Genomic DNA, 25378 nt, shown 5'->3' with positions numbered 1-25378 from the left:
GTTGCAGAGGTAGAAAATCCATTGTCATGAAGGGATTAATACCAGTAAAATGACCTTCTTACAAAATCAATTATAGAACTAAGAAACACTTACATATGGCAATATTCAGCAAAACTAATGAATAAATCAAGGTCTCCTAACAATTTAAATTGTATTGATCCGTTTGGTTATTTTTGCAATTGAATTGCTGGTTTAACTCCCCTGCTGACGTGGGTTGCAAAACTTATAACAGGCTGCACCTAACTGGTTATAAGCTGGAATATCTGGTCATTTATTAACAACATCCTCAGCTGTAAGTAGAATATACTGCAGGTCATATGAGTGAAACACATGAACGATCTAGTGCAGAACACATAATACAATGTGTAAGTGATGGCCTATGTGCAGCCAAAAAACACATATAGAAAAATCAGCACTAGGGACATAACCCACAGTTAGTATGATGTGTCCCTTGTGTTGATTCTTCTTCTTTTAGCAGTAATCCACCCGGTCCTGTACCCCCTTTCCCCCTGCTGCCATAATCTTCCAAGATCTATGAATGGAGAGTGTGACCCTATCAATCTTCTACCCGAGCCCCATTCAGTGATGCTGTAGTATGGCTTCTATGAATGGCATATTCAGTGGGAAAGGGCTCTCTTTAGTTGTATTAACCCCCGCCCCCCTAATCTGCAGCATTGCGTGGGGGGGTGCAGGTCTAAGTAGATCACTACTAAAAGAGGAAATATCAACACAAGGAACACATCATAATAGCTGTAAGCCATGTCTCTTGTTCTGTGAAGCTGTACTCAGGATCAGTACAGTTCATTAGTTATTTTATCTTCTAATATTTTATCTCACAATATTTTTTTAGAAAAATCATTCAATATGCATCCAAAAAATCAAATACAGCAGGCGCTGAATTGTTTTCTGCATTGAATATCTATTTAACAATTGAATATATATATATATTGGTGGAATATATAATATATATATATATTCCACCAAATTTGATATGTAGGCAGGGGTGGGTGCATGGATCTGAGTGTGGCATCAGATCCATGCACCCATTTCTGCCCACATGTCAAACTTTGATAAGTGATTGTGTTGTGCAGCTGTTGTGTGTTCATCCACTTCTATGGGCTTTCTGCACACAACTTCAGCCAGTGGCTCGACACAGAGGATGGGACTAATCACCTGTCTGAATGAGTCCTACACTGTTGTGAGAGGGAGACCACCTTAGTGGGGTTGGGGGAACCCATGCTGCAATTCCCTTGTATACATTGGGCAATAAACAGCTTTCTACATAAAGGGAGCACAACAACAAGGCCTTATTTTGGGTCTCTTTTAGCTTCATAGGCAACAGAATATTATACCTAAAACCAAATGCTAAAAGCAAATCAAAATTTTGAAGTACTTTTAAACAACATTTGTCAAGTGTCTGTTGGCATTATCAAATGCATTGGTGAGTTTTTTTTTTCATATGAATGTTTGTCCGAAAATCTACCAGCGTATGGCCAGCTTAAGTTTTACGTCACTAACCTCCACTGTATACATTATGCTGAGAGAAGACTTAGGTAGCTGAATTGCTAAACCAGGAAGATGAATTGCTTAATGGCATGACAGGAAGCAACTAGTATTTTCAGAAGAACAGGTCTGTAATGGCAAACACATTTCTTTTGAAGTACAGGATGTGATACTGTATGCGTATGACAATGGGTTATGTATTCACAAAGAAGTAAAGTATTGCAGAATAAGCCTTTAACACTGATGTGTTATACAACAATTAAGCATTTCCCAAAGGAAATAAATAAGTGGAAATGTGGTTATTTTATTTGTTCAATACTACTTGACCTTCCCTATTTCTTTTCTCTACAAGGTACTCAGTGGGGGACACCAATATCCCATTATGCCTGCAGTCCTGTGTGAAGCCTCTTAAATACGCCATTGCTGTGAATGACCTTGGTACAAACTATATCCATCAGCACGTGGACAAAGAACCCAGTGGTCATCGGTTCAACAAGCTGTCATTGAACCAACAAGGTGAGAGATTTAGGATGTCCATACCTGAACTGAAAGCGGAGCTCCACCCAAAAGGGGTAGTTCCGCTTTAAAGACTGGTCCCCTGATCCCCGTTAAGGACTGGCACCTTTGGGGAGCATGGGGAGAATGGGTACCCAAAATTGACAGGTACACGCTCCTACTTCCGCTGCGATCACCTAGGCAACTGGAACGGGAAGATGTTCTCCCCCCTCCCTCCCCATAGTCTTCTGGGACACGTGACAGGTCCCAGAAGACTGTGGGACAATTTAGAAGCTGCAAGCTGTCACAGCTGGTGCCCACATTGAAGATGCTGGTGCCAGGAACACCGGACGCCCAGAGAAATGGGCTGCAGGGAAGACACCACGGGATTGAGGGACAGGTAAGTGGCTGTTTTTTTAAGAGTCAGCAGCTACAGTTTTTGTAGCTGCTCACTCTGATTTTTTTACACTGTGACTGGAACTCCACTTTAATATTGCTGAGTCTAGGTGAAATTGTCACATGCTTAGCAGATTTAAGTTTGATGACCATTACTTTTAGAAATATGCAGTAACCATAGCAACTGATCAGATTTTTTTTTACTGTAGTGAATCAGTAAAAGATTAATTGTGATTAGTTGCTGTGGGTTTATTTATATATTTATGTAAATAACATGGAGTACTTTACAAAGAGCTATGAACTACTAACATTAGTCGCAAAGAACCTTTTAAGGGTCGTAAGGGTTCTTTTATTGAAAGTTACCCACTCTACCTAGAACTCCTCCTAGAACTAAACTACCAAATGTCAAAAACTGCTTACTTAAAGTGGTTGTAAAGGCTGAAGGTTTTTTACCTTCATGCATTATATGCATGAAGGTAAAAAACCCTTCTTTGTGCAGCAGTGCCCCCAGCCTCCTCAATACTTACCTGAGCCCCATTGCAATCCAGCGATATGAGTGACAGCCTCGGCCATCACGGGTCTCTGCCTCCTCATTGGCTGACACAGCAAGCGGGAGCCAATGGCTCCCGCTGCTGTCAATCACAGCCAGTCAGCCAATGAGGAGTGAGAGGGGTGGGGCCAAGCTGCAGCTCCATGTGTGAATGGACACACAGAACAGCGAGTGCCCCCATAGCTGCTGCTTGGTGTGGTGGCACCTAGACAGGATGGAGGGGGAAGGAGAGCCTGCGGGGGATCCAAGAAGAGGAGGATCCGAGCTGCTTTGTGCAAAATCACTGCACACAGCAAGTAAGTATAGACATGTTTGTTATTTTACAAAAACAATGAACCTTTAGAATCACTTTAACCTTTGTACACACAATCAGAAAATCGTACAAAAAATATCGCTTTTGAAGCAATTGTACAATAATCTTTTCGTTAGTACACAGCTTTCGTTGAAATTATTTGAAGGGACAAGCACCAAAGTTTTTCTCAATTTGTGTTTAATCAGTACAGTTTCTGAAAATACAATACAAATACATTACAACACTTCCGAAATTTTTATTCCGTCCCACAAGAATTTTCGGAACCTTAGTAACTTTTTTATTATCGATATGATACTAGCATGCAAAAAAAAAAAAAAGAAAAAGATAATCATTCGTCCAATATTCTCATTGTGTGTACAGGGCTTTACCCAAGTAGGACAGTTACAGCACACTTACATATTTACATCCTTCAGCCAAAATCTTTCTCCCCTCTGGCTGAGCATGTACAGTGAACCCTTGTATAAGACTTGTATAAGGTTGTCTCACAAGACTAGAGGCAAATTTGGGGAGGCAGCACTATACAGCCAGCTGTGGGGGAGGTTAGGGTACTTTAGATCAGGATGGCTAGGACGGATGGGTATTTTAATAAGAGTACCCCAAGCCTTTATAGCCAAATTTTTCGGCCTCAACTGGAATATGCAGTTCAGTTTTGAACACCAGGTCACAGAAAGGATAATAGGGAACTAGAGACTGTTCTAAGGAGGGAAACCAAACTGATAAGAGGCATGGAGGAGCTCAGCTGTGAAGAAAGATTAGCTGAACTGAATTTTTTCTCTCTCAAGAAGAGGCGACTAATAGGGGGAAATGATAACCATGTACAAACACCTAAGTGTATCCATATAGTGAACTTGGTGTATAGTTATTTACTTTAATATCATTACAAAGAACAAGGGTCTCTCTTTATGTCTGGAGGAAAAAGGATTTCACCTCCACATACAGAAAAGGATTCTGAACAGCATGAGCTGTGAAAATGTGGAATAGACTCCCTCAAGAACTAGTTCTCGCCACCTCAATACGCTGTTGTAGAAAGAGCCGGATGCATTCCTAAATGCACAAAATTTTACTGGATATTAGCATTCCTATATAATAAAAAGAATACAAATGTTGCACTGTGTTACTTAATTGAATGTGTCTTAGTTACATTTATCCCAATACAAAGGATCATAATGTTATCAAAAATAAATGTGACGTGTGTACCAACATTATAAATCTAAATACAATAGAAAAAAAAAAAGAAAATTCAGAGGGTGAAACCACTATTCCGAAGTGGCACAAAAAATAAAAAAAATACCTATTAATAAATAAATAACCATAGATGCTGATGGAAGGCCACCACTTATATGCAAATGTCCAAATGAAACAAGTAGTTATGTGTAGGAGGGTTCTGCCACCATTGCAAATATTATCATGTGTTTTCACTTCTGAATGACAATAAGCAGCCTTGTGAATTCAGCACCACCAATTGCAGCCTCTTACCAAGTGATAAGACCCCAAATTATAGGTGGTCTTATAACAGCATGTTGTCAGTATCATCCATCCACAGCATTGAGGGCAAAGCTTGTGCTGACATCATTACTCCAGCTGGAGCTAGCAGTGGTGGTGGTTGTGCCAACATGAGATTTGTTCTTGTACCTATGTAAGTAGATGCACAAATACTTATTACAATACATCTGCGGGTTGCACTATGGAATGCTTGCTTATCTCTTACATGGCTTAATGTACATGGCAGAACGGAGGTGCAAACAGTGAATCCCTGCTCTGAAGTTCCTGAGTGCCATTGAACAACCTGTTGCCCTGATATCCTATATGGTTCCAAGGCTGTGGATGAATGATTACTGATAACATGCTGTTATAAGGCCACCTATAATTTGGGGTCTTAGCACTTGGTAAGGGTTGCAGTTTGAGGTGGTGGTGAATTCACAAGACTGCTTATTGTCATTCACAAGTGGAAACATATGGCAATATTTGCAATGATAGTACAACCCCGCTGCACATAGCTACTTGTTTAATTTGGACATTTGCATATAGGTGGTGGACTTCCATCAGCATCTATGTCTATTGACTTATTGATTGGTATTTTTATGTCACTTTGGAATAGTGGTGTCACCCTCTGAATTTTCTTCTTTTTTTTCCCTATTTTACATTGCTCAAAAAAATTAAAGGAACACGTTTTAATCAGAGTATAGCATCAAGTCAAAAAAACTCCTGGCATATTGATTTGGTCAGTTAAGTAGCAGAGGGGGTTGTTAATCAGTTTCAGCTGCTTTAGTGTTAATGAAATTAACAACAGGTGCACTAGATGGGCAACAATGAGACGACCCCCAAAACAGGAATGGTTTTACAGGTGGAGGCCACTGACATTTTTGTTCCCTACTCATCTTTTCTGACTGTTTTTCACTAGTTTTGCATTTGGCTAGGGTCAGTGTCACTACTGGTAGCATGAGGCGATACCTGGGCCCTACAGAGGTTGCACACACAGTCCAACTTCTCCAGGATGGCACATCAATATATGCCATTGCCAGAAAGTTTGCTGTGTTTCCCAGCACAGTCTCAAGAGCATGGAGGTGATTCCAAGAGACAGGCAGTCACTCTAGGAGAGCTGGACAGAGCCGTAAAAGATCTTTAGCCCATCAGCAGGACTGGTATTTACTCCTTTGTGCAAGGAGGAAGAGGATGAGCACTGTCAGAGCTCTACAAAATGACCTCGAGCAGGCTACTGGTGTGAATGTCTCTGACCAAACAATCAGAAACAGACTTCATGAGGGTGGCCTGAGGGCCCGATGTCCTCTAGCGGGCCCTGTGCTCATTGCCCGGCACCATAGAGCTCGATTGGCATTTGCAGTTGAACACCAGAATTGGCAAGTCTGCCACTGGTGCCCTGCGCTTTTCACAGATGAGAGCAGGTTCACCCTGAGCACATGTGACAGGCGTGAAAGGGTCTGGAGAAGGCATGGAGAACGTTATGCTGCCTGTAACATCGTTTAGCATGACTGTTTTGGTGGTGGGTCAGTGATGGTCTGGGGAGACATATCCATGGAGGTACACACAGACCTCTACAGGCTAGACAATGGCACCCTGACTGCCATTAGGTATAGGGATGAAATCCTTGGACCCATTGTCAGACCCTATGCTGGTGCCGTGGGTCCTGGGTTCCTCCTGGTGCATGACAATGACTGGCCTCATGTGGTGAGAATATGCAGGCAGTTTCTGAAAGATGAGGGAATTGATACCAGTGAATGGCCCCCACACTAGCCTGACCTGAATCCAATAGAGCACCTCTGGGATATCATGTTTCGGTCCATAAGACACCACCAGGTTGCCCCTCAGACTGTCCAGTGATACCCTAGTCCAGACCTGGAAGGAAATACCCCAGGACACCATCTGTCGTCTCATGAGGAGCATGCCCCAACATTGTCAGGCATGCATACAAGCACATGGGGCCATACAAACTACTGAGTACCATTCTGAGTTGCTGCAATGAAATGTCAGTAAAATGGACTAGCCTGCTGCATCATTTTTTCACTTCGATTTTTGTGGTGTCTTTAAATTCAGTCCTCTGTAGGTTGATAATTTTCATTTCCATCAAATGATGTGGCATCCTTACATTCCTAACACATTACCCAGTCCATATCACTATAGATATCCAGCATGATATTTTTCCTCATTGAGATCTGATGTGTTTTCAAAGTGTTCCTTTAATTTTTTTGAGCAATGTATATGGGTTTATGACATTGGTACACATATCACATTTATTTTTGATAACATTATAATCCTTTGTATTGGGATGCACGTAACTAAGACACATTTAAATTAATAACACAGCGCAGTTTTGCTACCATTTTGTTAATTTCTAAATAATAACACCAGTGATTGTTGATCCAGGGAATATCTACTAGCGCTCTGGGGGATAAGGAAGGAATTTCTTTTTCCTGCACTGGAGCAAATTGGACCATGCATACTTTGTTCGCCTTTTTCTGATTCAACTGTGGGTTTAGGATTCTGTATATGGAGCTTTTCTATTATTTTTTTAATGTATTTTTTAAATCTATTTATTTATTTTTCTATTGGTTGAACTAGATGGACTGGTGTCTTTTTTCAACCAGACAAACTATGTAACTATGTAATGTTTTGTGAGAGGAATTGAAACTGTTACATACTGTAAGTGCTGGTTGCTTTTGTGAATACATCTTTTAACATGCATACATACATACAATAGGGAATCTCCTTTTAAATTAATCTTTCCCTACTGTAATAGTATTATAAAATAAATCCCAACCTTCAAAAAATATAGCAAAATTGTATTTTTGCTTGTTTCAAGACTGCATAAACAATCAGTTCCTAGTACTGGAGACCTAGAGAGACATAAACACACAATCTTCATGCATTCAATCTATCCATTATGAATACTGTATACTGTTTATTTTTATTATTGTTTAACTTTTGAGTAATTTCAGTTCAGCATTTCTAGCAGTAAAGAATTGATAGCATTACAGCTCTGGCCTATGTATTTACCAGGGAAATAGTTTACTAGTGTTGTACTAACAGACTACCGGTTCAGACTAAATGTCAATACGTTCTCATCTGCCCAAAACTAGCTTTGTACTCAAGTTTGTAAAAGACGTGTTTATGGATCAGCTGCTTTCACATGATTGTAAAAATATGGCATATACATACATAACCTGGCCTTCTAATCACAGGAAATGTGTACAGCCATCCATGGAAAGGGTTAACGCTTGCATGATCATAGGTCATTGATGCCTAGATACCCAAATCATATTTTCTACAGCCAGGGAACTTGATAATAATAATTTTGCTAATTTGCATGTCTAATTTTTTTTTTTTGGTAATTTTTTTTAAGGTAATGTAAGGCTTTTTTGGTACATTGTACCATTAAAAACCTGCCTGTTTTTTTAATTATTATTATTATTATAGACTGAAATGTATAAAAATGTTAAAAAAAGTTTACATTTTTTTATTTTTAATTTATTATTTATTTTACTTCAGTTAAAAGTACAATTACAGTAATAAATAGAACGCACTGCATATGATACTGCAGCTTGAAGTTGGCAGTGCAGCCTGAAAGCTTTTTTCTGTCAGTGAAGACACCTGCCTACATGTGATCACTATGTCATAGTTGACTTTTTGATCACATGATCAGGAACCACTCTAACTACTGGGGTTGAGAGCCAGCAGCCATATCTCCAGCATGGTTCATGATGAGGTGTTTATAAACAATTATGTACAATTTTTGATTATTATGGTAGGGGTACAAAATACAATTAAAAAAAAACATTTTATTTTTAAGATAAATATTGCATATTTGATATTATCATGTATTAAATGTTTATTTGTAATTACTGAAAAGGTTGAGCTCTGATTTAGGGCCGGTTCACTCCAAGACGCTCTGCGGTGTGTTTTTTCAGCCCACTCATTTAAATGGACTGCAAAATGCGCTACAACACACTGAAAGTGCTTGCACTACTTTTAAAAATGCACTGCACCAAACCGAATGGTACTGCGATACCACATGATTTGGTGACCACATACGCACTGTGTTTGCGATCTGCATTTGGGGTTCCATTAACAATACATAGGCACCCGCATGCAGGTCACAAGGGCAGTGCAATAAAGGCCCAAGCAATGTTCCTTTCCCGCTCGGCGTTCTGTTGTGAACTGGCCCTTCACCTCTTTTAGTGATCTAATATATTAAGCATATTTACATATTTCTATTTGATAGGTAAACCCCACAATCCAATGGTAAATGCTGGAGCAATTGTTGTTTCATCATTGATTAAAGTGAGTATGAATCCAGGTTTCAGTTTGTTACAAGGCAAATGTATGTGTTCATTTGATGAAGCTTTATATGGGAAATGTCTAACTTCCCCTTTATCACATGTAGATTTGTTACTAGCTTAGGGCTCATTCACACTTCTGCTAGCATGCGGAATGTAAGTTTGGATGGTAGTACACTGAGAATCTAATTGTAGCCCTATCCATAAAGCTTCATCAATTGCATTGATTAGCTTTACAGTTGTTATAGTATAAAAATAGCAAAGTTCACTTAAATCCTTGAACACTGGCTAGACTTTTTATCAGTGACACTAGTGGCTCTGTTTTTGTTTTAGTTTAATATACTGTTCCTTAGAATTAGCTGAAGCCATAGCAGCTTTCCTGTGATTAAATGTGTGCAAAACGTAAATCACTTAAAGTGGAACTAAACTTTCTCAATCAACATAAACTATTTTTAATCATTATGCTGCTGGCTTTAGTAAATAGATGGATAGAATAGTACGTGTTATTTACCTGTTTTAAACTTTTTTTTTTCTTAACATTTCTTCTGTTGCTTCCTGGTTTCTGGCCTAGGCCAAAATGATGTCATACATTCCTTGAATCTTCATGAGCATTTTTTCTTTCATCTGGAGCAAGGGAGGAGGGGCTTTCTCAGCTAAGCATACCCTCCTCCCTGCGTGCCTTTGTAGTAAATGCTACATGAACCATCTTCTCTTACTCAAGATGGCTGAAGCTAGAAATGCTAGGGGGGTGTTTTTCAAAGTAATTTCTGAATACAATAAAGCATGGAGACATACATGGATGGATGGGTGAGTTTCATAGGTTTCATTCCCAGCCATGACACTACCTGTGTGGAGTTTGCATGTTCTCCCTGCGCCTGCCTGGATTTCCTCCGGGTACTCTGGTTTCCTCAAACACTCCAAAGACATGCTGGTAGGTAAATGGCTTATGTCTAAATTGGACCTAATATAAAGTCTATTTATTTTTTTATTTGAAGTACTTACATATCACTGGAAATGTATGTATTTAAAGCGCTGTGTAGATTTTTGGTGCTATATAAGCGCCTCAGATAATTAAATAATAAATAAATAGCATTTACATTTATGGTGCTCAGATACAGTTTAGTTCCACTTTAAGCAATCTGCTAGAATTCACCACTTTGGCAACAAAGCACAAAATTGTGTTACAAATATTTGATTAAAGACAAGCAGGATTATTATTAAAAATCCGTAGCATGATTTTTTTTTTACAGTAATCATTTTTAAAACATATATTAGTTAGTATTTTTAGTTATCGGCTGGAAAACAGGTATACATAGACTTCCTAGGTACTAACGCTGAATTACTTAATGGATGAGAGCCACTGGAATAAATGTTTCTTTTATAAACACCTCTTTCAATACATTGATATAATAAGCATGCTGTATTCAAATATCCAGCAAAAGCAAGAAAACACTCTTGTAAAATGTATAAGGTGATTCCCATGTAGTTTATTTGAACATAGTATACATTTTGCAGTGCTGAATATCCTATGGTTAATCCAGCTGCTTAGTGAGGGAACATTGTACATTCATTTATATATTTTTATAAACACTCTTTTTTTAATTTCTTTTTTATTTATTTAGCAAGGTGCAAACAAGGCGGAAAAGTTTGATTATGTAAGTGTGTAACATTTTCCTTTATACTCTATCAGTCGACTTCTTTCAGTGTGGTTACTTACATGTCTTCCTGTCACAAATACTCAAAGTGAAGGCAAACAGAAGACATTGGCTGTGTTAAACATTAAACAGTACCTAAAGCAAAAGCATCTGTTTTATCCTTCCTGCAAGTTCAGATTATGTCTGGTCTGTGTGCAGGTCAGGGGTTAGGGGGACAAGGTGCAGAATCTTCTCTTTTCCTGCCAGTGCTATCCTGTTGTATATGATCTGAGACAGTCTGCACCTACTCCTATCGTATTTGTGTCCCTGTTGGAGACACCTCTTCATTCTTGTTGTTGAATGGAATCTCTACAACTTTTTTTCAGTATAGCAGGGGAAGTTTAGGACCTCTATCCATTAGTTACCACTGTCTAGATCTCTGTTGGAGAGAATTCCTCTCACTCCCTGTGTTTTATCCAGGCAAGGAGTCTTAAATTCTTAAGTAAACCTCTAAAGAGTTTTTATTGCATTTTGGTCTGCTAAGGAGTTTCCCCCCTCATTTGGACAGCAAGTGATTTAAAGCTAGAACATAGACATCCTAACCCTTTTCCACTCTATCCAAAATTAATTTCAAAGGAAAGTTCTACTTTGGAGGAGTTTCATGACATAGAGCTTTTTGAAACCTTGTCTATATTCCCACGTTTCTGGAAACAAGGCTTGTCAGTAGCAGGTGCTGCATTGACTACCAGCTAGATCCTAGACTCATCACAAATCAATGCATATATTTGTTAGCACACCATGGATCATTAAACCTTGACCAAAGCTTTTATTGCAGAACGATCACATCACAAAGGAACAAATGCAACATTTCGGAGCAGCACAGGACCACATGCCTGACAAAGGGGTCCTGCAAGGGTCTGAAACAATGCACTTGTTCCTTTGTGATAAGATCTTTCTGCAATAAAAGCTTTGGATGAGATATGATGATCCATGGTGTACTGGTGAATATATGCATTGATTCCTGTTGGAGAGACATCTTATTGTTGAACAGGATGTCTACAACTTTGTTCAGTACAGCAGGGGAAGTTTAGGACATCTGTCCATTTGTTATCACTGTCTGGATCTCTGTTGGAGAGAATTCTTCTCCACTCAATCCAAAATAATTAAAAAAGAGAGTTTTACTTTGTAGGTGCTTCATGACATTGAGCTATTCATAATAGATGCATGTAGAGACTTAGTACATGCTTTTGCAATGGATAGTTCAGCAGGAACAATTCATACATTATATAAAACACTGCACAGAATTATTAGTAGTAAAAAAGTACCTGTACATGTCCAATGTTGTCAGTGCTGTTTGCACTGAACATTTGAAACAGGTCCATTGCTGTGACAAGAGTAACCAGAAATAATGGAACATATGGTCAGTAGGTTTTAGTAGCAGGAACAGCTAATAAATAAGTACACTTTTAAAACACCAGGGTTAATCAAGCAAGTAATAGTGCACTGATGCACAGATTTCAGGTTTTTTGTCAAGAATTTTCCATCTAATCTATGGAAAGCAAGCATTATTTTACTTTTGATACAGCCCAATCCAGTAAAGAGACAGCGCAGTCCAGCAAAGAGATAGCTCCATATAGCAAAGAGACAACCCAATCCAGTGCAGAGACAGCTCCATATAGCAAAGAGACAGCCCCATCCATCAGAGACAGCTCCATATAGCAAAGAGACACCCCAATCCAGCGCGGAGACAGCCCCATCCATCAAAGAGACAGCTCCATAGAGCAAGGAGATGCCCCAATCCAGCAAAGAGACAACCCCATCCACCCCCCCCCACACACACACAGACACCACTGCTACAGAGCAGGATATGTGGCTGCACTACGCTCACCTTTCTCTCCTGTGCAGCCGTCATGGTTAGGTGAGAGCCCACCGTTGTCTCATGCACTGTATTTCCAGCGGCCGCCCTGGGAGGTATATGTCCCCTGCTAGCAGGTCCTCTTCTGCACCTCCTAGTTTGCCGGAACCAGCCCTGCTGTAGGCATGGCCGCATAGTGGGAGGCAATTGGAGGCCATGGTCTGTAATAACCCTGTCCAGACTCCGATCACCACTCACCTCCCGCTGTGTAGCCTGGTAATCCACAGGCCACTCTTAGGACACGCAGCCCCGGCCCACCAGGCAAATGCCCGGTGTGCCCTATGGCCAGTTCGGGCCTGTACATCAGCTTGTCTCCACCTTCAATTCACACGGCTTTTTAACCACAATTGTTTAATCTTTGTCATATACTGTATATATTATGTCATATGGCTGACTCTCATACAACCTTATTCCATGTTATCGGAAACATCACAGATACTAAACCTCATGACCTGCTGACTCCTATGAGGTTTTTGTAGGATATCTGCAATTTATTTTAAACCAAATACCACTTGACCTTTTCGTTGTCATTTTTTGACTTCCTTCCTAGAAACATTCAGACAGCCCTACATACCGGATGTCTTGAAGATTTTATTTAGGATATATAACAGTAGAATAGAAAACTAGACTTTTTTGTTTCTAGGTGCTTAAAGATATATTGGATCTGTCCTCCAGGCCTTTATGTAGCTACCTTCGTGCCTAGACTTCCACTGACCTGTCTCTTTCTGTCTACTCAAGGTTATGCAGTTTCTTAAAAGGATGTCAGGAAATGAATACATTGGCTTCAACAATTCAACGTAAGGACAACAGGTGTATCAGTCTGGGTTCCAAGCTCAAGTTTGGAGAGCCTGCATGTCCCACAGTAATTATCCTGTCACACATTGTAAACAACTGTCTGCTTTATATTGTTTTTTATAGATTGGGTTTTTTTGCCTTATGTAACTCAAATATAGGTATGTTTTATTATAACCTTGACAACCATAATTGTGTTTTGATACTAATGGCACTAGTTAGAGACCAAGAGTTGATTTTTTAACTGCTCTGTTCAAATTACTAGAACTATTTTTATTCTTGTCTGCAACATTCAAAGCTAAAGTTAGATATAGACATAAGACATCCTGTAGTTACTATATGAAGATCTTTTCTTCTTTGACTAGACTGTTATGACTACAAATTCAGCAAGTGTGTATTTTGACCTCTGGTGCTATGCTTATGATTTTACTAACACTAGGAAACATTACAGTATTTTCAGCCTGGCCAGTCTCAATTCTCTTAAAGCAGAACTCCAGGCAAAACTTCTTTACATGTCTGTGTTGATGATTTCCTACCTTCACTGAATATGTCATCCATCTTCTGGTTCACTCAGTAGTTGCTCTGAAATAGTCTATTAATTTCCAAATCAAATTGTTAATTCACTTTGGTTTCCTGTTTGTAAGAGCAATAGCTGCTATGCCTCTTATTCCCCCAGCCACTAGTATTGGCACATCCCTTCTGTAGTTCTTTCTCCAGGAAGCAGTGATGCAATTCAGCCCTACATGCAGTGGTGAGCAGGTTGAGAGTCTCAGACTTTCAGACACACTTAACATGTACCCGCCCACATTCATTACAATTCCCTGTGGTTGATGGGAGCTGTAGTTTTCTTTTATTGCACAGAAAGAGAGGAGTGCTGTTACACCTCCTCCTTGGCAGAGCAGATGCTGTTATCATTTGAATTACAGAGATGCAGTCATAAAAATTTAATTAGACTTTTATCCTAAAAGGTATTGATTTCAAAATTGTATTAGCTGTTCAGTGTTTTGTGTAGGAGGCGTACTAATGGGTGATTTTTTTTTTGCCTATTTTCTTTAAATGGTCTTTGGCTGTCAAAGTAATTTAAAAAATGTTATTAGCTTTGCTATCTTTCATAACTATATATATTGTATCGTAAGGGCATAATTACATTTTAGCACATTCAACTAAATTACCCAGACCTTGTTGTTTCTTTACCCTTCTAAACCAAGCTGTCATACAAATGTATTGGTAAAGCAATGTGTAGAAAGTAATCCAGAGCAACCAACAGCAATGACCTTTCCCTAACTTGATTGCAGTAAATTACAATGTTGCCAATATTAGCAATTGCAGTAGGCATAGGCGTGCACACAGGGTGTGCTGAGCATGCTTGGGCACACCCTAATTACCCAGTGCGCATTAGCATATCACTGTTTGTTCCAGTGGGGAGATGGAAAAGATCTCTGGCGGGGAGGTCAGTGCACCTGTGCTATATATACATACTATATGGCCAAAGGTATTGGGATGCCTGCCTTTACACACACATGAACTTTAATGGCATCCCAGTCTTAGTCTGTAGGGTTCAATCTTGAGTTGGCCCACCCTTTGCAGCTATAACAGCTTCAGCTCTTCTGGGAAGGCTGTCCACAAGGTTAAGGAGTGAAGTCCTGGCTCGCAGTCTCAGCTCTAATTCATCCCAGGGATGTTCTGTTGAGTTGAGGTCAGGACTCTGTGCGGGCCAGTCAAGTTCCTCCACCCCAAACTCGCTCATCCATGTATTTATGGACCTTGCTTTGTGCACTGTAGCGCAGTCATTTTGGAACAGGAAAAGGCCGTCCCCAAACCTTTCCCACAAAGCAGGGACCATGAAATTGTCCGAAATGTCTTGGTATGCTAACGCCTTAAGAGTTCCCATCACTGGGATCCAAGGGGCCAAGCACAACCCCTGAAAAATAACCTTACACCATATCCCCCCTCCACCAAACTTTACACTTTGTACAATGCAGTCAGGCAAGTACTGTTCTCCTTGCAACCACCAACCCCAGACATGTACATCAGATTGCCAGACAGAGAAGAGTGATTTGTCACTCCAGAGAGCACGTCTCCGCTGTTTTAGAGTCCAGTGGTAGCATGCTTTACACCACTGCATCCAACGCTTTCCATTGCACTTCGTGGCTGAGTTGCTGTTGTACCCAGTTGCTTCCACTTTGTTATAATACCACCAACTGTTGACCGTGGAATATTTAGTAACAAGGAAATTTCACAGATGGACTTACTGCACAGGTGGCAACCTATCACGGTACCATTCTTGAATTCAGTGAGCTCTTGAGAGAGAACCATTCTTTCACAAACGTTTGTAGAAGCAGTCTGCATGCCTAGGTACTTGATTTTATACACCTGTGGCCATGGAGGTGATTGGAACACCTGAATCCAATGATATGGAGAGGTGTCTCAATACTTTTGGCAATATAGTGTATATTTCAGTGGAAATTGGTTCCTTGACAAGCCAACATTCAAAACAAAATATAGAGAGATGGGAATGTCCATCACAAAAATATGTATCTTCACACTTTTTAACAGTATGACAAAGAGCAAAAGAGATAAGAAACCGGATATAAACAATCGGTATCTTTTCAGTTCTGTGCTGGCACTGCAAGTGACACACAGGCACTTCTTACATGTTTTCTGGTCATGTCCTATAAAGCTATACTTGATTCCAATAGGAAAATTACAGGTATCATCCTCCCTGTTCATTTATCTAGTTGTCTCTTTCACAGCTAAACAATACAAAAGTGTGGTTCATATAAACAACTAATGAAACAGATGCTTGAAGTAAGTCACATTACTAAAATGCAACAAATGTTTTTACCTACTCCAGACAGACTCCAGTGCTGCATTAAGACATGGCTCAACTGGATAGAGTTCAAAGAACCTGACAGCTACTAACAGTTGCCATCACAAACCCTCAAACCCTTCTCCAAAGCTCAAAATGTATCATTGGCACTACCTATCCTGAGGATTAACCGTTGTACAACCCTTTTTAAGTTCTTTCTCTGTCTGCCTTTTCCTTCCCTTGCTTCGGACCATGCCACTTTATACATTCTATAGACAAGTATATGAACACCCCTTCAAATTAGTGGACCTTGCTTGGATTAAGGGACCATTCCGAAAGTGCTGCACTAAACTGAAAAAAGAAAACCTTCAGGGGAAAAAAATTTAATATACTTACCTACCCCTGGCTTGCATAATTAAGGAATGATGTCTGACAAATATTCCAATGAATGCTGAGTGAATGAATTAGTGAATACTTGGTAAATGACATGTCCTTGTCATCTTCTAATACTGTATTAGGTTCTAAGACCTGCTTGATTCAGCCTGTATAATAATGCTAGATGATAGTAACGTTATTATTTTATGCTATATTTTTTAATTGTATTTAGAATAAGGTACTACATGCAGGGGCAGACTGACAACTCATGGGGCCCCCGGGCAATAGGGGATCATGGGGCACCTGTGTCCTTGCCCACACTCAAAAAAAGCCTATAAAAGGTACCAGGGGCCCCCTACTGACCCCTTGCCCTTGGGCAGTGCCCATGTGCTCGAATGGTCAGTCTGCCCCTGAATACATGGTAAATGAGGAAGCTTTAGTAAAATCCACTCTTGGTCTCAGCTGACTCTGGTCTTACATTTAGTAGTGCAGACCTTGTCAATAAAAGTAATAAATCACCAGTGCTTTTTGCTTAACTAATTTAAGATTCAGCTGTCTAGAGATAAAAGAACCACTGCTTGCAAAACTCAAATTTAGACTGCTGACTGCCTTATAAACCATGCCTACTCTCACTGTGAAATATATTGGCCAGTCCTGCTGTACCTGCTAACTATTTGATATAATAAATCTTCAGGTTTCAGTCCGAAAAGGAGACAGGAGACCGAAACTATGCTATTGGATATTATCTCAAAGAAAAAAAGGTAGATATTTTTATTCTGGTTCTCCTTGCCTTGTCAGTACAGAATTAGACAAGTGAAACAAATGAAGATCACAGTGAAATGCATTCCTTAGTTTTGTCATTATTTAGGGCACTCATTAAACATTCACAATGTACTAATGGTTACTAACTTTCTGTGAATACAGATTATGTGTTGTTGGATGGGTTTTGCATTGTTTGCACCTAATGTGATAATCTGAATTTGCCATGTAATAGCCACATTTATAAAGATTTTGATCCCAAATATTTAAAATGATCTTTAATATAAAGTGGAACTTTACCTGGAAAGGGAAGTGCAGAAGCAGAGCAGAAGTTCGACCCCCCCTCCACCCGCAACCTCCTTTGACCGCCTGGCAGGCTGCTGGACCATTCAGAAAGTGCAGCACGTCTCATGCATGCATATTGGGGAGCTGGATGTGAGCCAGTAGGAGGTCACACTGGTTTCCCACAGTCAACATGGCGGTACCGGCGACCCAAAGCCCCGTGAAGAACTGGCCCGGGTGAAGATAACACTCGATCTTTTAAGTAAAAGTCAGCAGCAGTGCTTGCAGTGGCGCAATCCTGTGACCACTATGGCTGCTGAACACAGCGGAACACAGTGCTCAGTACAGCGGCCAGGATATTATCTGATAGCTAGGACCAATTATCAGCGATCGCATGATAACATGTAAGCAAAACTGTCACAAATGGCTTTAATTCATGACAGCTTGCTTACTGTCGTGATGCTGTGATTGGCTCACAACTATCACATGGTACTTGGGTCAGTCACAGCACACTGTAATGTGATTAGCTGTAGCCAATCACAGCATCACAATAGTTTTCTAAAACATTGTGACAACAAAAAAATTACAACTTCAAAGAAATCTAGCCATGACTCTTACTGAATACCTTGGGCTGTCTATCTTCCAAAAAGGGGTCATTTGGGAGATATTTGTACTGTCCTGGCATTTTAGGGCCTCAAAAATGAGATAGGCCCTCAGTACATCAGGACTGATTCAAATAAATATACCATAGCTTGTAGACTCTGTAACGTTCACGTAGCAGACTGCATTTTGACCTAAATTTATGAAGAAAGATTATTTGTTTGCAACATTTTATTAACAGAAACTAATAAAAATGTGTTTTTTTTTCAACATGCTTGGTATTTCTTCATTTATATAGCAAAAACTTGAAAACCCAGGCATTCAGCAGCTGCAGGATTAAAATCGAGAGATTCCTCTATATGTAGCCACCCCCCTGGGTACAGAGCATCGTGGTCCACGGTGTCCCAAGGTGCATGCCAGTGTGCATGTGCTGGGTGACATAGCAGTATGACTCCTAGTATGTAGCTGTTGCCTGCTTGCAGTAACTGTACTGTGGCTGTTAGCAAGTGGTTTGTAAATGTAAACATTAAAAAAAAAAAAAAGTTTATACTTATCTGCAGCCCTGAACCTTCTTTTCTCAGGCCCCTGCCAGTCCTTCTGGCTCTTCCTCCTCTCTGATGAGCGCCCCCGTAGGAGATTGCTTCCTATGGAGGCATGCATGCGGGTTCGCTCCTGAGGTCCACTGCCTGTGTCTATAAACATAGGCAGCAGGGCTTAGCTCCACCCCTCCGCTCCCTTGTCACTGGCTTTGATTAACAGCAGGGGGCTGGATCGAATGAGGGCTCGGGTGAGGGGAAATACTATTACAAAAACATATTTTACCTTAATGCAAGGAATGCATTAAGGTAAAAAAGTTTAGGCTTTATAAGCACTGTAAAAGAGAAGTATAGGCAAAGCTTTTTTTGACAAACATCTCTTGAGGATCACAGGAGTACATTTACTTTCATTCTTCTGTGGCCCATAGTCAGCTTATAGTGGGCTACAGCCTGCTAGCAGCCGAAGGGCAGAGCTGTGCCAAGCTTGGGCAGGATCCCAACAATGTGGGGATTCATCCTGCTGCCTGATTGACAGCTGGCTTTGCCTATCAGCACACAGCTAACAGCCAGAGGTACCTGTACCCTCTCCAGCCCAGTGCTCAAGTGCGCTGGAGGAGCAGAACGGAGAGCCATGACTCACAATCACTGCTCTCTGCTCGAAGCTGACCAAAAACTCAGCAATCAGAGGTCATGATTACCCAGTTCCCAGTCCAAGAGCTGATGTAGGACACACAGATGCTGCAGCATGGACGTGCCTGTACTTTTCCGTTAATTATGTATTGATTAATCTAGAAGAAAACAAAAAGGATTTCATATTACCATCCCCAGCTATCCATTAACATGTGCTATAAAATTATTTTATGACTTGATGATAAGTTTGTTTAGAATGGTATGTACCGAAAACCAGATAACATGTTCTTGTTTATGGTTATGACTATTCACATATTACAGTTATTCATTTTTAGGCTAATGTTTAGACTAATGTTTGTGTATATATTAATATACAATATTTTGCTATCTCTTTTTTTTTAGTGTTTTCCATCCAGTGCTGACATGGGGGTCGCTCTGGATTTGTACTTTCAGGTCAGTTTTCCTGTATGTGCTGATTACACTTTTAACATGCGACTAAAGACCTCGTTCATTATGGGTTTACATTATGTAGCACAGACAGATGTGTTCAACAAGAAGACTTAGTTTAAAACTATAGTATGTAGAGTAATTATAAAGTGTTATAAGCCACAGCAACCAATGAGATCATATAGTATAGTTTTTGAGTGAAATAAAAAAACAAGATTTTGAGTCATTAAGTTGTTAAATAAAGTCAAGATTTAATGGGAGTGAATTTATTAGTCTAATAGCTGGCTTAAAGTATAACTAAAGACACATTATTTATTTTATTTAATTTGTTTATTTATAGCTTTGGAAGTTTTGGTTTTGCTATCTCTGCCCCTGTTATGGAGATTCACCCTGTCTATTTATCCTGTTTACCATTATCATAAAAGTAAAGGTAAAGGAAAATCTTCAAATAGGGACACTAGTTCTGGTGACCTGGGGGGCCCAAGAGATTCCCTTTATTTGCAGGAATTTCCCCTCACCTCCTATTTTGGCTATGGGACAGGATGTGAAAGGAGATCACCTGAGTGGGACACAGATGGCAAAAAAAAACAAACTGACAGGGGTATCCAAAATAAAAAATAAATAAGCTTTGCTATAGTTCTACTTTAAGTTGTCTAAATTGTGCAGATTTCACCAGCAAGGGAAAAACTAGCCCTGATTTAAAAAGTTACCTAGCCTACACATGTGATGACAGAAGGTCAGTTAAAAAAATTGGTATAAAGCTTACTTAATGTCTTTTTTTATTAGTTTTAAATAGAGCATAGCAAGGGTTAGAACGGCTGTCAGGTTTTTATTTTTGTCTGCGTCCTTGCTGACGAGATTTACATTCTTAATTTGTCTTGGTGACTACTGTTATCAGGACTAATGTGAGGGAAGATTTAAATGTTTGAATTGTCACTTGAAAAGGAATAGAGGTAAAATCTTCCATTGCGGACATGGTCTAAAAAGAGTATTTCCTTTACTTTGAAAAGATCTGCTCTCGCTTCCTCTCAGAGCATATTAAAATTAAATATAATGTATATACAAGAGTTTTGACCATTCTTACACTATCCAGAAAAAAAACATTTTGGCTTTAGACATAACCACTTAAGGTCCACCCTATAGGGTGGTCTTCCTCTGCAAAATCATGTATATATACGTGATTTTGCACTTCTGCCATGGGGGGTGGAGCGATGACTTCTGCTCTGCTGTGAACACTCACACAGCAGAAGCCAATCTGCGAGTGTCCGCCGGCACCCGACGATTGTCAGACAGGATACAGAACAGAGCTCTGCCTATGTAAAACATGCAGAGCTCTGTTCTGATGAGGGGGGGGGGAGGAGTGAAGGATCATGTGTCCCTGTAAGCTGAGAACACGATCCTTCACTTCCCCTAGTTAAAAGCACCACCTAGTGTACACTTGTCCGCTTTATATAGTTATTAATCCACTGTATTTCTCATCATTATTTCTCTTCTAATGAAAAGTTATTTTATTTTCATCTCAAATGGCTTAATTTACTGTTTCCCGCCATGGATATCTTATTGACTCTTAAAACCACACGCTACTAATATTGCAGAAGGCGAATCTCTGTATGTGATACACTTTGTGAATGAACTATAGTCACAGAATGCTGCATAATTTGATAACATAATGTATATGGGGTCAATTAAGCTGATCCTAAAGTAAAAGTGAAGTTGAGAGTTGAGATTAAACTGAACAAATTACACACAGGGATGACAAGACCACAAGTGGTATGCTTTTAAAAGGCCTGAACCTCATTTCTGCTGCTCTAATTACATTCATTACTAAACCTGTAGTGGGAGGTATAGGTGGCCTGCTATAGCGGAGCTACTTTTAAAGTGTTACTAAACCCCAGGCCCTGTATTCACTATATCTGGTCTCTCATAGTACTCAGAACATGGAAATGCAATTATTTTAGTAAATATAAACTGCTAAATACCTTTTCTCATCAGCAGTTAGAGCAATCTTGTGACTTCTATCAGTGTCCAGCCGAGCACTGGTTAAAGCTTGTAGGAGGAGTTTTCATTCTGCTCTAGGAGGTTTCAGAACCCCTGACCTCTGTCTGGACAGTGCTGATTGGCCCTGTGCTGATCACCTGCACTCTCCCAAGAAAACAAAAACCTCTCTAGCAATACATACCAAACTGAGCATGTGCACAGTGACACCGGAAGAAGTAGGGGACACTGGGAGAAGGGGAGGATCAAAGAAGACATGATCATTCAGCGTTTTTACACAATGAAGAGGATTAACCCCTTAGGTTCCACAGTGAGTATAACAAGCATGCTTTACTGCATGTACATGTTATAATGTACAGCGCTGAGCAAACTGTTGGCGCTATATAAATCCTGTATAATAATAATAATGTACAGACTGATTTTACTGTTGTGGGTTTAGTAACACTTTAAGAATACTAATTGCCTGGCTGTCTCTGGATTCAGTGCATTCTGTGGCACTGACCTGGAACAAGCATGAAGATGATCCATTTTTTGCATACTCGTTCCTTTTCTGCAACTGCCATTTTAGAAGGAGAGGTCAGCAATGAAAGCCACAGTAGTCTATCGATATAGGATTTCTTTAGGAAGGTTTTTGCCTCTGTGTAGAATAATGTGTTGTCTTCAACTGCTATTCTTATCTTGTGTTTTTTCATCATGCCTATATCTTTTCTGTCTAGCTTTGCTCCATTGAGGTGACCTGCGATTCAGGGAGTGTGATTGCTGCCACTTTGGCTAATGGTGGTATCTGCCCCATCACAGGAGAGCGGGTCCTAAGTGCAGAAGCAGTGAGAAACACACTGAGTCTTATGCATTCGTGTGGCATGTATGACCTATCTGGACAGTTTGCCTTTCATGTGAGTTTGCTTTTATGTATACACATTTTGTTATCATTTGAAGTGATTGTAAACTCATATTTTTTTTTTAAATTTTAAAACAACAAGCATGTCATACTTAACTGCTCTTTGCAAAGGTTTTGTACAGAGCAGCCCCAATCCTCCTCTTCTTGGGTCTCTCGCCAGCAATCCTGGCCCCCAAGCCACTTGCTATGGGAGTACTTCTGTGGGTCCACAGCCACACAGAGCGGGGCTTGGACCTGCCCCCAATCTATCCTCACCGGCTGTGATTGACAGAAGCAGGAGCTAATGGCTCCCACTGCTGTCTATGAGCTTGTGAGGAGGGAGAGAACCGCTGCTCTCGGATACAGCACTGGATTGAGATTGGGCTCAGGTAAGTATAAGGAAAAGCTGGTTTGGACTGCTGAGAATGCATTAAAGTAAAATGTCTTCAGACTTTAATTTGCACTACTTTTCTTACAAAGGACAAACAGCTCATTTTGATCTGACATCCTCATATACTTTGTGTCATCAGTGAACTCTTCTCTAGTTCAGCTAGCATAGTTTATTCTCTAGAGCCCCCATAAAATATCTGGTCGTCAAACTATAATATTTGATAGACAGTTTATACATTGTATTCATATTCAAACCGGAAGTCCAAAACATCCATTTTGTTATTGTGAATTCTACAGTCCTGGCAATCAGAAGAGTACATTGTTCACATATATTTACATCTGGCGCCATCTTGTGGTCAGATTGGAAAATGCTATTCAGTGCCCTGACTCGAGTTGCAGTGGCCATAAATTTGCTTTAAAGTGTCCAATTCTATACCTTGTGCATTTTTCTATTGGTTGAACTTGATTGACTTCACTGGTGGTGAATTAGTAACTGTATATGATTACACATTCAATAGTAAACTTCACCTGCAAGCAGTAATTAGTGAAAGTCACATTCATTGTTGTAAAAATATGCCTCATATGCTCCAGCCATGACAACCTCCTCTGAGAATGGAGAGTGCCTTTCCTCTTCATGGAGAACCTGTTAGAACAGAAATATGAGAGCAGTCATTGCTGACTTGTTTGTGAAAGTGCAGGCTCCCAGGGTGTCATCTCCACCATCACTCCACTGCTAAGGAAGTCACTGCATATCATGTGGCCTGATATCTAATAAAAATATTGCCAGGTCAATGACTCGCTATATAGTAAAATAGGGATAAAGCTGACAGAATTTGTCTTAAAAAATATCATCAATGGCAGCTCTCAAATGTAAGTACCTTGCGTATACAGTATATGGTTTTATTAAAACAATTATATTTTAAAACAATCTCCAAGACTGCCAAGATGGGAACCTGCTAACAGTCTGCATCCCAATATCCCAAGTTCTCTTCCCCATCTCTCCTACACCCCCCTCTTTTTTTCTTCTTCTTCCTCCCTTTCCCTCTCTTCTCCCCTTTTATTTCTGTTCTCTCTCTCTCTTTTTTCTTTCTCCATACTTTCCATTGCTCAGGTTTGATAATTCTTGTAGTGCAAGTGTCACATGTTCCCCAGCCTTCCTAGTTGAGACTACATTGACCCATTGGATCGCTTGTTGAGTCACGCTCCTCCCTGGAGATGTATGCTATCTGGTCCCATACTGCCTAGTAAGCCCTACTATTATTTTTTACTTATTGACTGCTGGGGATGGAGACAACTATTAAGGTGCCCACAATGACATATATTATAACCTTTATTAGTTTGTCCACCTATGGACACTGTTTTTGACTCCAGTGATTGGTGCTTTACATATGCTGTTGGCAGTAATCTTAACTTTTGAATGACTGTATTTCTTGTTACGCGTATGTTTATTATCTGTAAAGCTATAAACAAATATAACTTTTATGGAGAAAAAATTATAGAAAGTGAACCAACATATATTGCAGGGATTATCTTTCTTATACTATTAGAACACCATACTAAGCCACTTTCTGATTTCCAAATAGATATAACATCTCTTAAAATATAGATTTGATATGCATTGGATTTAGACTTCAATATAATAAACATCTCTATTGCCAGTCTATTTAAAATGTGCTTATTATTGAATTTTTAGGTTGGATTACCTGCCAAATCTGGTGTGTCAGGAGCCATATTGTTGGTGGTGCCCAACATAATGGGTGTTTTCTGTTGGTCACCTCCTCTGGACAAAATTGGAAACAGTGTACGAGGAATTCACTTCTGCCAAGTAAGGCCTGTTCATTGTAGCGCTATCAATATTGAGGAATTATATCTAAGCAGGGAGAATACAACATAGAATAAAACAAGAGGATATATGTTTATTCAGTATCAGAGTGCCTACAGTGCTGCTATGTACTAGCTCAAGCTACTGGTTGAAAGGGTTTACTGTAAGCCTTTATACTTCACACAATGCAGTTAAATACCCTTGAATGATAGAAGGTCCTTCAAGGTCAGTATAGTGTAACCACATCATTTGTTTCCTCTTTAACTGTATTGTAATAACACAAAAAAATGGGTAAATAAATATTCACTTAGGAGAAAAAGTATCTTAACCACTTGCCTACTGGGCACTTTTACCCTTCTTCCAAGGCCAATTTTCAGCTTTCAGTGCTGTCACACTTTGAATGACAATTGCGCGGTCATGCAACACTGTACCCATATAAAATTTTTATCATTTTTTTTCACACAAA

At 39.8% G+C, this 25378-nt stretch overlaps 1 protein-coding gene across 2 annotated transcripts in view; it reads left to right on the top strand.

Annotated features, from left to right (window-relative positions):
- GLS2 (glutaminase 2) overlaps nucleotides 1-25378 on the top strand; it is a 94735-nt gene that overhangs the window by 48089 nt on the left and 21268 nt on the right. For both annotated transcript variants that reach the window (XM_089680389.1, XM_089680381.1), the window contains 8 exons: nucleotides 1856-2019; nucleotides 8995-9053; nucleotides 10672-10704; nucleotides 13337-13395; nucleotides 17269-17335; nucleotides 19784-19834; nucleotides 22540-22716; nucleotides 24784-24915. In XM_089680389.1, the coding sequence (XP_089536515.1) occupies nucleotides 1856-2019; nucleotides 8995-9053; nucleotides 10672-10704; nucleotides 13337-13395; nucleotides 17269-17335; nucleotides 19784-19834; nucleotides 22540-22716; nucleotides 24784-24915 (742 nt within the window). The remainder of the gene's footprint in view (nucleotides 1-1855; nucleotides 2020-8994; nucleotides 9054-10671; nucleotides 10705-13336; nucleotides 13396-17268; nucleotides 17336-19783; nucleotides 19835-22539; nucleotides 22717-24783; nucleotides 24916-25378) is intronic.

Source organism: Staurois parvus, unplaced genomic scaffold, assembly GCF_062004578.1.
Source record: "Staurois parvus isolate SC_StPar_1 unplaced genomic scaffold, SC_StPar_1.0 ptg000017l, whole genome shotgun sequence".
NCBI lineage: Eukaryota > Metazoa > Chordata > Amphibia > Anura > Ranidae > Staurois > Staurois parvus.
The sequence above is the reverse complement of the archived record's forward strand: the minus strand, read 5'-3'. Positions and strand labels throughout refer to the sequence as shown.